Raw genomic sequence first — 14,418 nt, forward strand, 5'->3', positions numbered from 1 at the left:
TGGCCTGGGAAACGTTGCTCCTGCCTGATGCACCTGTTGGAATAATGTCACAGTTGTGAATAATCAGAGCACTGTTTCCTAACAAAGTGTCTCAACCAAAGGGGTATTGTGAGCAGTGGAAGATACAGTTTACTCTCAAAGCTATCTCCAAGAACACACTCCCATATATACAAACGGGAACACAGCACATCTTTTTTTCCATCCAAATCAGTGAATTCCTGTAGGGGAGCAAGATCTGGTCCCAAAAGATTTTATTACAACACCAGAAGAAACAGCTACAAATTACAGGGAATGGCTTCAGCTATTAGGAGACTTGATATCATAAGAATCCCTTCATCCTGCACCTCTCTTGTGAAGGTTTGCAAATCTTGCTGCAAAGTTTCTTAGATCGTTAGAGAGACTCCAATGAAGTAAGGAGTGTAAAAGCAAAGTAAGAAAAGAAATGCTCGTGTAAAGAGAATCATTGCCAAATTAAACAGACATTCTAGTATGAAGCATACGCTGGTGCTGTATGCAATGAATACATATACACATTATGCATATATTTAGAAACAGTTTATAGTTCTACCTTGAAAACAATGATTATTTCCAGTAACATTTGTTAGAGACTAACTTGGGACACAGTACAACAGAGGAAGGCCCGACTAAACATCTGGTTAGCCCAAGTGACTTTTACTTTTCCTAAAAGGAAACTACTAAAGCTTTAGTAGTTTTGCAGCACAAAGAAAGAACATTAATTACTGCTTTAAGGCCTTCAGCTAAAACTTATGACTTTCACATTTCTGTGCACTTAGGAGTAACTAAAATCTATTCACCCGCAGAGTAACATTTTTAACACTATCAGTAAAAAAAGACATCGCAGGTGTAAAACACTTTCTGTCATTCAACTTTTCAGCATATGAGTGAACATTATTTACTATGTGAAATTAGAGCCATGGCAAATTAACCATCAGCATGGGTATCCAAACAAGGCATACTCCTGGAAAAAGCCATATTTACAAAACTCGTTAAAAGCCATCTTGTATCTGCCACCTGGATGCAATGTTTTCTTGTTTTTCTTTGTGGAAAGAAGAAAAATGTCAGATATTAAAGTAACTTCATTCAGTTCTTCGGCAAGATCAAATAAAACAAATCACATTTAGCACAACCCCAAGCATCAATCCTTAGTTGTGATATGGAAGAAAAATCGGTATAGGACATTAATTCTTATCCCAGTAACTAGAATGAGCAGCCTCTATTTCTTCATGTCAGTAAGAAATATTACACATTAACGACACAGATCCTTTACAGCCACCTACTAAGTGCCCTTTTTTTAAGAGAGTGGGGAAAGCAACAATGCAATTTACTACTTGATTTGAAAATGCTATTTAGTAGTAGTCATGTCATTATCTCAGTATGATCAATCTGGTCATAAACCAGGAACCTTTACCCAGGATATCACAAGTGATTTCCTGCGATCATGACCTTCCATGTAACTGTATGTAAAGAAAGGAAAGTAATCCCTAAAATAAATGACAGCTGAGATGCTTCTTCCTCCCTTCTGTTGTCATACATAATATGATGAAAGCCACAGCGTGGGAAAGACAGAAAGTGTGACCTAATCTACATATGTTAGTGTAGATCAAATGAGAACATACAGTCATACTATCTTAAAAAAAAAAAAAAGTGTAATGACTTACATGAACAGCCTTGCAAAATTGTCTGGGGAACTCTCAGGCTGAGAAGTGTATAGGTCTCCATTTACGTTATCTTATCTGCTAACGATTTCATTGGTGCAGCAGATGAAACAGAAGGTCTTTTAAGCATTGCCTGGTCTCCTGTTGTAAAATTATCTTACAGGTTTCCAGGATTCAGATTTTATCTATGGAGGGATGTTGTTTTCTTACTCTTTTCATTTAGGTGAGAACTTTGTATATGTCAGGAGAAAAGATGTGATTTGCCTTTTGTAAGACAAATTGAAGTTATGAAATTCTAATAGCAAATCTGATGAACAGAAAGAGGAGATGAGGAAAGACAAACGTGTTGCCATGGGAATCGATTTTACTATGGCATAAAATAAACCATCTAACTTAAGATTTAATCTGACTCTAGTTAATGACTACATGTTGTCAATACTGCAGAATCAGGATCACGGCTCATAATTTATTTACAGTTGATAATGACACGGCTGCTGTAAAGGTAATGAACAAGCTACAGCATGAGAGGTCTTAGATACTTACTTGGTATCCATAGGGTTGATACTATGAAAGAAGTAGTGCATGTTATGGTAAAACATGCCGACAATGGTAATCCAATCTGTGAAAAGGAAAGAGGCATTATTTCTCGGAGCAGCAGATATAAGAAGATACATTTCTCTCCTAGAATTAAAAATGTGTTAAGATCTGTGGCTTGTAGAATTCTCATTGTAGAATTCTCATCTTTTTTTTTTTTTTTAAGTGAAAAAGTATGAACAACTTGCAGTACAGTGCAGGAGATAGATATCAAAATAGGATGATTGCCCTGTGCAACTGTATTACCAAAACGAGTAAGTGGTTAAATTAATCATTCATCGTTATAAAGCACCTACATGTCACTAGAATGGCTGGATTGCATATGTAGCTCAACATCTCAATGGTAGCTGCAGTAAATGCAAAGCTACTTAACTGCTATGTATATTAACTAGCTGTTCGCTAGCACACGCACAGGCAACTGGTTCCTGCTTTGATTGCCTGTTTAGAGTCTGCATTCCAAGTATTTATGGGTTTTTCAGTATCTAAGAGAAGAGAGATGTGTATTTCATGAGTGTCCTTTATTATCCCTTTTGCTGTATCCCAAGTATTTATAATATGAACTGTTTAAGGTCGAATAATATGTGTTTAGGTTAATGCTTTGGACAGTGTAGTTCACCAGAAGGCTGAACTTGTTCAGAAGTGAGTTTTGGCTGGAAAACACCCCTGCAGAGTATCTGCAGCTGACTTTGCACTGTGTGAATAAGGAACCAAGCTTTTTTCAACAGAAATGACTGAGGGAAGGACTCTGGGTGTGCAAATTCTGTGGATTGTGGTTTAGGGCACATAGGCTGGATTTTCAATGACTTAAGGATCCAGGTAGATGCTTTCGTAAACAACTTTCTTCAGTCCTTGGTTACAACACAGAACTATTTTAAAACATTGTTATTTGTTAAATTTTGACTGAAACTTCAGACTTTTGCCATCTTCTCACTTTTTGAGATGAGCTCAAATTTTAGCATTGGTATGACTTCTCAGTTCTGCCTTTTTGCCTTGACTGTAATTTGAATCTTTGTTCTGTTTCTGGATATGCTGTTGCTTAGATCTGTCATTTTATAGATAAATTTCATAAAAAATGTTTAAACAAATTTTGCATGGAAATACAAGTAATGACTGATCTGGTAACCTGAAATTTCTTGGAAATAAGCAGTTTGGATGAATAAAAAATATTTAAGAAATGAAGGCTTTCCTCACATAAAAAGACATTAGCATTAAATGTCTGACTTCTCTTCAGTCTAGCTGGATTATTCACGTTAAGTTTGAGTAATAGGAAGTGTTTTTCAAGTAAGATGAAAAATTCCACTGCATTCATCATTTGTTAATATGACAGAAGAAATGCTGTTGGTTTAGAACCAGTATGATCAGTGGCAATTAAATTGGTTATTTGTGAAAGTAAGGCAAACAAACAATTGTTTTCAAGCAAAATTATTCTTGAATGCACTGTTTACATGTTTCTGCTCTCCCTTTAGTTTTTCCTTACCTCTTTCTTGAAAAGCTTCACTGGGAATGGAAATATAACTCTGTCCTCGAGATGGAAAGCGATAATGGGACAAATTCAGAGTCTTAGAATGCATTTTGGCCAAAGTGTAATCTGTGTGATAACCCAGACAAAAATATAATAAAATCAATAGCCTTTACAACCTTAATGAGTATGTAGCTTTGCTTTCCTAACAGCTATTGCAAATCTTAACTCTAAAACTCCGTATGTTTGCAGAAAATAGAATAAATTAACTGCATTCAAAACTGTCTTTTACACCCAAATTTTTTAATGAGAAGAAAGGCAGTACACAGGGAGCTAGTATATGGTGCATCACTTCACCCATGTTCGAACAACAGATTGATAACATTCTCTTCTCTCTCCACTGACATTTGAAAGTGTAATTTCAAAACACTTTCACTGAGAATGCCAGTGTCCAAGACAGCTTAGGGAGCGTATGTGCAGTGATTAATGGTACTAGTGACTGCTCAAGAAGGTCTCAATGAAGCAGAATAGAATGCCAGAACAGATCAATTACCTTTGCTACTTGTAGCTGATTAAATTAGGTTGTAGGATGCAAAACAGTGGTAAAAGAAAAAAATCTCCTAAAAGTTTTAAACTAGACTTCTCTCCCCAGATTAGAGTTTTGTAGTATCCATACATTTGCAACTTCAAAGCATTGAATAAGAGTTCTGGGCAGTACTTTATTTGCCTACTAGTGTAATCTGTGCTGTGCTATGTCTTTCATATATTTTTATTGGGTTCATGTGTGAAATCATTCCCCAGATAACCTCAAGAACCTCAAGTGCAGTCAGAGATGATTACCTCTGGACTTTCTGCAGCTGAAATGGCATTCAAAAGAGAGAGTAATCTGATCTGATTTCCTTTTAAGTGTTAGCAAAATAGAGGGGCTGCATGCACAGAAGCATTCAGAACACCCTGGCAGGCCAAACAGAGAGAGCAGCTCTGTTAAATCCTACCTGCTATGGATGATGTACCCTCAACAGTAAGAGGCAATGAGTTTTCTTCCAGATTGCGTGTCATGTGCACCATCACACTGTCAATAGTTTGAATTAAGCTTCCAAATATGTGAGCAGTCTGGGAGAAGAAGAAAGATAAGGCTCTACAACAAAAGAAATTGCAGTTCACAGCACAAAATGCCATGGTGCCATGCTAAATTCCTCTGTGTGTCACTGTCTGTCCAAAGTAACATGATTTTATCCCTAACATTTTCCACATATAGTGGATAAAATGTTGCTTAAACAGATGTCACGGAGAGCCTGATCTTATAAAATATTGTGTATTACACAGTATCTCTAAAGGACTCTTTGCTCCCATCAGCATTTTTCATTTATATTCAGAATTCAGAAAAATGACATCAAGAACTGAACAGATTACTTTGTCAGTATTTAAGGACTTGGATCAAACGCTTCCCCAGTACAAAGCTACATGGGAAGTGTTTATATGTCTCCTGGAAAACAGTCCTCAGAGTGAACACATGTTTTAATGCAGAAAAAATCTACTTGATCCGATATTTACTTACACAAGAGGCAATCTAGGATTTTAAGCTAATATCTTAAATCCATTAGACATCAATCTGTCTTTCTAAAAGTGTTTTAGGATTCATAAGACTCTAATGTACACTAGTAGCTTGTCCTCCTCACCCGTTTAAAAAACATTCTGTTATGAAATTGATGTTCCCTTAAGATTCAAATAAAATATCTCAGGAAATTCCTGGGAAAGTATTTTTCTGCATTCAAATCTGGACAGGTGACTAAAAGAGAAAGATCACTGCTACAGATTGCCTTTCCTTTGTCAGATGAAACCTCTGTCAGAGTTTTACTCCATTAAATTAGGTAAGCAGTGCTACATATCTCATGTGTTTTGAAAGAAGTCAGACTACAAAAATAATACACAATTAAGAAAGTTTAACGCTAAAAAAACTAACTTTGGGGTAAGAGAGATTAATACTGACTTCACTGACAATATTTGCTATTTTATAAATTCTATCTTAGGCTGTTTCTTTCATCCTGAAATATATGGAAACAAAGAGATAACATTTCCTTTACATTGGAAAATCGTGGTTATTTTTAATTGTTTTGTACGCAGGTCTTTATTTCAAATATGCAAATGGCATGTGAGCAAATAAGTCATACTGCTAGTCATAGCAGGAAGAATGACAGAGGCAACCAATTCCATTACTGTCTACGCTAAATTATGCATCTGAATTAAGCAAGAAATCAAAGCTCATTTGTCTTACCTGAGGCATTTCAAGCCAGTTGGGTAATAGCAGAAAGTCTTCAATAACTTTTAAAAATGCCTAAAAGAATGAAATAATATAATTTTGTTCTGTTACATCTCCTGGTAGGCACACAAGGCACATTTCTTGGATTTTCTTAGGTTTATTTCAAGATTACAATTTTTTTTTTCACTCTTGTCAGGTTCATCCCTACTGCAAGCATTCTCATCATGTTTCATGTAGTATTTCAGATTAAAAGCTCATTTATTGAAAGTAACTCCCAATATACAATAATTACATATGATGTGACAACACTGGGTCTTAGGAGAAAGAATTTGTTTTCCTAGTTTATCTAAACTATATGATGTTAAAATATCTCTTCATCTAAGATTATATATTTTGTCAGCACGGCATGTAGATTTGGGTGGCATCAGCTGTTAAGTTTGATTATTTTCTGCTTAACTTTTGAACTTAAATGTTTTGAGGTCAAGATTCATCATGATGAGCACTGTTCATGATACAGACTCCGTCCTAAGGAGTCTTGCCAACAGAGATAAACACAAAGAGTGGGGAGGGGGAAACACAGAAAATGACAAAAAAATCAAAAGAAAAATCACATTCCTCTCTTTCAAATACCTTGAAAGCATCAACTAAATATAAAAGACTCATCAAGAAACATGTAAGAAAGCAGCGAGTGTTTTATGAGCATATTTTCATAAGCAGTGAAACATAGGGCAGTACCAGAGCTTTTCCATAACCTTTTACCTCTAGCCACTACAAGTTCTGTGCTGCCCCTCTGAAACACTGAGTGTGGCATGCACAGAACTTACCTTAAAGCCAAGACCCAGCCCAAACTGCTGAGAGCTGTCAGGAAGCATCTCTTCCCAAGACTCAGCATCATTTGAGAATTAACACAAAGAGGATGCAATAGACTACTAGAAAAGGAGGGAAAGCAGGAGGACTGGAGCTGCTGGGTAGGATAGAATTGTAACAGAAAACATGAGTAAGGTTTGTCAGAAGCAATACATTATAAGGATGTCAATAATCAGACAGCTTAGTGCATATCACTTATATCAGATTTTCTTGTGCTGTGAGGCATATGACAACCAGCAGAAAGATAACTTCACAGAAAATAGCAATGCATGCTCAGTGCTCGTCTTTCAGGGAATTAACTTCAGACAATGCAAAGCCTAACTATCAATCAGACAAGTGACACAGACTGCATGTATGAACAGAACTCTGGTGTTTATTTCCCAGAACAGCTTTGCTAAGGATAATCATGTCCCACTTCTCTGTCTGCATATTACTTTCAGAGCACACGAAGCAACAGATAGTGAGAATGAGCAACGAGATCACAACTGAAATGATGTGGGCAACAGGTATGACATCTGACAAGATGGTGTTTCATTTTCAACTTATAGCCCACACAAAATTTTCAGCAAAACAAAGGAAACAATGAATTAGAGATTTTTAGAATGATTTTTCTCTGTATTAAGTTGTGATTCACAAAGGCCAAGCTTTACATTTTGCAAATGTTAAACCTTTAACAGAAACTGTCAAATGCTGCCTGTGTGTTTTTAGAAGCATTTATTTACACTGTTGGTCCAAATAAATAATTCTTGTCACCCTGGTATTACCCACAGGCTTAAAGAAACAATCTCTGGTGATGCCAGAGCTGATGGTTGAAATAATAGTTTTTTAGCCTGCTGAAATCAGGGAATTAGCTGCCCATCATTGTACAGAAGGCTAACTTTATGTTAGCAAAAAGGGCCCCTTGTCATCAGTTCAGACCACAGAAAATGCCCTATACTATGTACGACATATATTGAACACTCAGCTGACATAATGAATTAGGAATTATTTTCTCCTTTTCTATTTTCTTTTTAACTAAATCTTTAATGTGTAGTCGTGGTTAAAAATATCTATAAAACTTATGGATTAAATAACATCCCCTAGAACTAGTGAGACTTAGGAACTATTTTCTCTGGTTGAAGCTCACTGCTATTCTCTAAAATAGCTACAGCTTACTTTGTATGTATATTCTGCAATCAGCAAAAGCTTTCAAAGTTGCATTTCACAGTCCACCTGCTGGGGAAATTTGAGCGTTTTCTAAATCCACACACTGATTTTAAAAGTTTACCTCTGTCAGGCTTAGAGCAGTGTTTTCTGACAAGGATTTGTTGGGCAAGCTGAATGACACATTCTCCAGGTAGTCCAGCAAGATGTCAGAGGAGCGAAAGTTGCCTCTCTCTTCGGTCAAATTAGTTATGATGGGATGATAGGCATTTGTAGACAGCTGAAGGAGAGAGATACAACTCACCAGCTCATTCCAAACAGCAGATGCCACTTGTGATGTAGCCCAAAAAGGAGCTAAGGGACAGTATTCAATTCTGCAGGAATCACTGTAGCATTTCTAAGCAGTGCAACCTCAGGACTACTCTTAAGCATTTGCTGGGCCGTAATGTCTGGGTAGACCTGTTCACTTCCCAGCACATGACAGAAGCTGATACCACTGGGTGTGGAGGGTTGTTTTTTATTTATTTATTGTTTCTGTGTTGGTGTTTTTTTCCTGTATTTTGAGGCACAGCAGACTGCTGTGTTTACATAGACCAAGGGAAAAAGGAAAGCATGTGAACAATTAGAAAAAATAGTCATAATTTACATGTACAGATTCATTTGTTCATTGGCAATTCAGGTCCTGTCTGACATGGTTTCCTGAAAGTCTCTGTGAACAAGAACTAGTAAAACTTCGACACTCCAGATAACAAGAAAGTTAAAATACTCAGGAACAACTGTGTATGTTGGCTGCCTACAGCTAATTGAACATAGATTGCACATGAAAAATAAGAAAAATTATCAGAACATTTTTGAATGTCCTCCATCTACAAAATTCACTGAAATACTTCAGGACAAACTTCTGCTTTTTTATAGAGAGAAATTATTTGTATTGACTGTGAATTCCTGTTATCTGTCCAAGAGTTGTGTAGTTCTCCTGTTTTTCAATGCTGGCTAAAAACACTCCCTATGTGAACCTGAAAACATTTGTAAAAATACCAAAGTATCAAAATAAGTGGCAGTAATGAAAACTGTAAAATGAAGATATGTAATTCTGTATTTGTAACAAATTCTGATGTTTTAGAAAAGAGTTGTGAGGATTGTCTTACCACAGGTTCTGTAGTAGTTGTAATTGTAGACCACGAAAGAGTTGAAGAGAGCAAAAATTGCACACCTAGGGAAAATACATACACAAATGAGTTCAATTTATTTAGGAATTATAATTTTAAAAATCTCCATATCATATCAAGGACAACTAACAATATGGGCACTTCTGGCAAGTTCATATGTGGCCTGTATTTCTGTATATATGATTCTTCAGAATGATATATTCTTCAGTATAGGGACTAAGAAGACACAGATATTGAATAAAATCAGAATACTGTCAACTATGGTTTCCACTTGCTAATGTTGTCTAAATAAATACTTCTGTCTTGAGTCTAAATTACTTGAGTGGCAAATAATATAGCGCACATTCAGAAAGACTGTAATAAAAACTCAAAATCAATGAAATATTTCCATTGCTTTTGTCAAAAGTGAGGCATCACTCAAATAAAACAACATGGGTAGAAATGATGGCATATTAAATCTAATGTGACATTATAGTTCTGCATAAAGCAATTAACAGGAGTTAAGGAGTGAAAGCAACTTTCAATAGTTGGAGAACATTGCAGATAATGTCTCTATTTGGTGTTTTTAAGTTGATTTGAAGCAACAGTAAGGTTGCTGTTAATCAGATGGGCTTTAGTAATAAATATCACCCCCTAGCACTATACCGATCGAAAATTACCATATAAGCATGCCATAAGTGATTTGCCAAGACAGAATGAATAAACTCAATTTGGGATGGTTTCCAGCTGCTCCATTTTAAAAATATTGATTCCTTTCCATGCAAGTGAATTTATAGGTCATTTGTGATAGAGAAATAAAATTTTCTTCTAAACTGCATCTTCCCAAAAATTTATGTTTGCCCAGGAGTATGGTATTTCAGCATAATCAAAGAGTGGTGGAATATATTGGACACATTTTTATCATAGCTCCAAATGTAACATGATTATTCATTCTGTTAAGGTACAGGCTGTCCTATTAAATTTCTTATGTCAGAACACATTAGACCAGTTTCATCACTGTTTTAAGATCTCCAAGCTCAATAAACAGATACCAAGAATAACTCTGATTTACAGTGCTGATTGGTCTTGCAACATCTATCTGCTGAGAATGTCCCAGCTTCATTCTTAATTCAAACTGGAAATTAAAATAAATAATAAAATAAAATCTAATCAGTCCGTGGCTGTGAGAAAAAAAAAATCAAAAACTCAATATTCCACAGTTCTCCAATTCTCTTTAACACTTTAAAATATTATTATTTATAAGTACAAAGCCAATATTAATAATAACAACACCTGGTGCTCCTTTGAATTTTAATTCCCAAGCCTCTAGAAAAAGAATGCACACCAACTTCTACTTTCAGTTTAAATGTTAGAAATTTATTTTAGACTTTTCACTGAAAACAAAAGTCCTGATGATCCTGAAGTCCTCTGAACTGAGGCTTTAGGAAAATTAAAACCAGAAAAACTTGGTATAATGAAATTTTCAGTAAAGCTGATAGCATAGCAGGAAGGTCTCAATGTGTAAGTCGAGGAGTTCGCTATACAACTTTCCCAAACCCAACAGGAATGGTGTGGGAAGGTATAGGCAAAATTCTGTATAGCTCTTCAAAAATTTAGTCTTTATAGAAATCATACTTCTCTATAAACATATAGACAAGTAGGTCAAATTGAAAGTGTCTGTTGTATTTGAATTTAGCAGCATAACATTCCACCATTCAAGGAGCAGGTTTTATGGTATCTTTGAGTTGGATACTGTTGTCGTAACCCTAGGTTGCTGTGAAATATAAAACAGACAGATACTACAATGCTTCCACCACGACCAGAACACTATAAAATTAATAAAACATTTCAAATTATTTATTTAGATTTTCTAATATGGAATGAAAAATGTATACCATTTCCTATATTAAATTAATTATCTGAGAACGTTTGAATACATCCATAAGAATAACTTCATAAAACATAAAACTTGAGCATGATTTCTATCATTTGTGTTGCAAAGCAAATGGTCTGTTTCATTATATACTAGATGTAGGGTTTTCTTTTCAGTTGTTTCAATTCTACATTATTTATTCTATATTTTTTCTAACATATATGTAAGTTGTTAGCCAAATCTGAATGTCACAAATGCATGCATCCTCATTTACAGGTTTGCACATGTGCTGTGTTATTCAAAGAGTGCCCATTGTGAAAATTGTTCCCATGGGTTTAAAAGCACATGAGTAATTGAGTGTAACTGTGCTAGCTCTCAGTAACCTAATAAGAATTAATGAAAACAGAGAAACCACCAGCAAAGCCAAATGTTCCAGATGCCCCATGGCTTTATTCCTGAGAGGGACATTTTCTGATTGCTACTCACACACAAACACTTTATAACAACAGCCTTTCTTGTACTGAAAAATTTCTTATAAATATCTGTAGTGTGGCTGACATACTTCTGGCCACTTCTACATTTTTGTTCAAATCCTGATTCTTTTTTTTATTTATATTAAGTTTCAGCTAATATCTTTCTTTTCAGTTCACAAGCCTACAAGAGTTATTAAATCTTTGTTGTTCCAGGAGATGGAGAGATAAGTATTATTATCCACATCTGTTGGAATACACTAAGTGAGTTGCCTCTAAGATTACACAAGAGCGTTAGAAATCTGGAGTCAATATTTCTTCATAGCATTCTGCCTCAAGTCTAATTATTGCTCTTCTTCTCTCGATCCCTGGGGATATAAAAATGGCAGTAGACTTCTGATCTTGGTAAACTTTTTTGACATTTTTAAGGAACTAGAAGCCCAGATTAAAACATTGCATATCCAAAGACAGCTGAATGTTTCAGTGCCTTTCATAACTGCTTTTTTCTGCCTCTGAAAAACTACATTAAATAGCTCCAAGAACACAAATTCTACACACTAACCATGTTAAAGACAGCATCTTTACAGAACATGACTTAGGACAATAGGAGTGCACCTACTCACCAATAGCAGCTGTAAAGTACTGCTCAATTTCATTGGGGGTGAGTGCTCTTTCCCATATAATGAATTCATCAAATGCTCCGTTCACATAGCGCTTTGTTTGATCCCCTTCTGTTCCAGTCAACAGATTTGCACTGGGGTCTCCATAATCATAGAAAACTTTCCCATCTGGATCAGTTGTGTTTAGAGTCCCATTGACATAGACCTTCAGTCCTTCTCGTGATTTCCAAGTGAAGAGAATATGAGTCCAATAAGGACCTACAAAACAGTAAGTCACAGCAAAATCTATGAATCATTTCCATTTAGAGCCTCTCCTATTCAGTAAGTTTTTGCTGACTTGTGCAATGCAATAGAGCTATATAGGAAGTGCTAAAAGTGAATTATGCAATGCTGATGTCATGTATATTAATCTTTATACACATGGGGAAGCCCATACCTTGGCAGAATGCCTGTTAGCTTTTTTCTGAACTCTTACTGGGGCTCTCTGCAGTTCCATAAATTACACTTGCTAAGTACTATTGGCCAAGACTTGAAGTCTCTTCAATACTGTCTCAAAATTCAATTCTGCAAGAACTTCTTAAAGACTGCAAGAACTGGAGAGCAGGCAAATATACTAATTAAAAGCTGCCACAGTTTCTGTGTTAGAGTTCGAAGACTGAAAATATACTGCTTGTTTTTACTTGGATTCAGTAATCTACAAATGTGCAAATTATTCTTACCTTTTAACAGCATTTCTCTTAAGATTTCTAAACTGACAATAAAACTTTGAGGTGAGAGTCCTCAATTCCCAGTTTGCAGATAGTTAGATGATAGCAAGAGGAAGATTTAGTGACTGTCACTGGTGTTACTATAAGTCCAGAATTTGTCTCAGTCACTACGTAAGTTTCCCAATGACACAAAGTTTAGATGGAAGTAGTAAGATATGTGATATACCAAAATGTTTCTTAATAGCACATCATGACATATCGAACTTGATACTTAACAGATGACAAAATGACTGAAACATCAAACACTCAGTTGAATAGTTACCGAATAAAGTCTTTATTTAGGAAATAGTAGAGTCCTATACACATACATTTTAGAATATATTGAGAGCCATTAGAGATTAACCTGCATTCCTCACCTAGATGTTTCCATCTAAGTAGCCATTAATCTACTTACGTCAGTAAGAGTTCCAGTTCAGAAAACTGGAAGTCAGCTCTGAGTACTGTTGCTTAACAGTAAATGTAGTATAGTACACTATCACTGAGTTATAAGTTCACCCTTTCTCTCACCTTACCCCCACCAAGAGAACTCAAGTACAGAGCTCTGTAGCTATTTTATATGTCTACATTTTCCTGAAGATGTGCTCATTCCATTGCATCTCTCTACAAGAAGAATATAAAACATAAAGAAATGAATGATGAAAAGAAAAAGGTGAACCTACCTGGTGGACTAAAACTTGCTTTCCACTTCATCATTGCATTCCCACGGGTGTAAAATTCTACTGAACCTTCACCTTCATTTGAACAGATTTTGAAACCACTGGAAATCACTTGCCCACCAGAGGCGGGGGGGAACTTGGTCTGCTGGTCTTGAGTCTTCCAGAAAAAGGAAAACGTTACTCCTGATGGAAGGAAGCAAGAGTGGATTTTTAATGGAAACCTTCCATCTTCACTGTGGTTTGTGGTGCTTGAGTAACTTCAAGGGATGCTGACAAAATGAATGCTAAAGAAACTTCTCGTTATACTGAAAGACTCAGGAAAGAATGTTCTTGTAATGCACTGGTGATATGAAAGTAGATTATTCTGAATATTATTTCCAACTATAAATGTTTCTTAGAAAGTTAATGCTTAGCTAAAAAAACTATCCTGTTTCAAGTTTGAAGAATAGCTTAAATCAATAAAAGCAGGAAAATTCGATGTTACCCATAGTGCTTAAGCTTAGGATCTTCCATAGAAGGATCAGTAGAAAATTGTGGCTTTTTACTAAATCTTAAGTCTCTCTGATGATGTTGATAGTGACTGGTGGTATACTTATTTTGACAGTTACATACAGTTCTAATGTTCTTCTGTAATCAACATGTCAAATCTGTGCACCCTTTTAACACCTGTAATTTTGTGTTCTTTATCCAAGAAGAAGAAAGGGATGAGGACAGAGAGAACAGATTTAAGTGTCTACAGATAAGGGCAAATGGATTCCAAGACATCAGAAATTGTAAATCACTGTCTCCAAAAATAAGCTTGAAAAAACCATTCCTGCTATGATACCACACTCTAAAACATAGTCTCCTAAATTTCAAACCTGTAGGGTGACATATTTGTCACAG

The 14,418-nt window shown here is 35.7% G+C and overlaps 1 protein-coding gene across 3 annotated transcripts in view; it reads right to left on the bottom strand.

Moving 5' to 3' along the window:
* ADGRD1 (adhesion G protein-coupled receptor D1) overlaps positions 1–14,418 on the bottom strand; it is a 124,626-nt gene that overhangs the window by 98,172 nt on the left and 12,036 nt on the right. For all 3 annotated transcript variants that reach the window (XM_065739130.1, XM_065739129.1, XM_065739128.1), the window contains 8 exons: positions 13,537–13,716; positions 12,114–12,368; positions 9,148–9,212; positions 8,124–8,279; positions 6,005–6,064; positions 4,725–4,842; positions 3,748–3,858; positions 2,220–2,295 (listed from right to left, as the gene is read on the bottom strand). In XM_065739130.1, coding sequence (XP_065595202.1) covers positions 2,220–2,295; positions 3,748–3,858; positions 4,725–4,842; positions 6,005–6,064; positions 8,124–8,279; positions 9,148–9,212; positions 12,114–12,368; positions 13,537–13,716 — 1,021 coding nt within the window. The remainder of the gene's footprint in view (positions 1–2,219; positions 2,296–3,747; positions 3,859–4,724; positions 4,843–6,004; positions 6,065–8,123; positions 8,280–9,147; positions 9,213–12,113; positions 12,369–13,536; positions 13,717–14,418) is intronic.

Source organism: Cyrtonyx montezumae, unplaced genomic scaffold (assembly GCF_038088225.1).
Source record: "Cyrtonyx montezumae isolate F1298 unplaced genomic scaffold, pur_monq_1.0 scaffold_23, whole genome shotgun sequence".
In the NCBI taxonomy this organism is placed as follows: domain Eukaryota; kingdom Metazoa; phylum Chordata; class Aves; order Galliformes; family Odontophoridae; genus Cyrtonyx; species Cyrtonyx montezumae.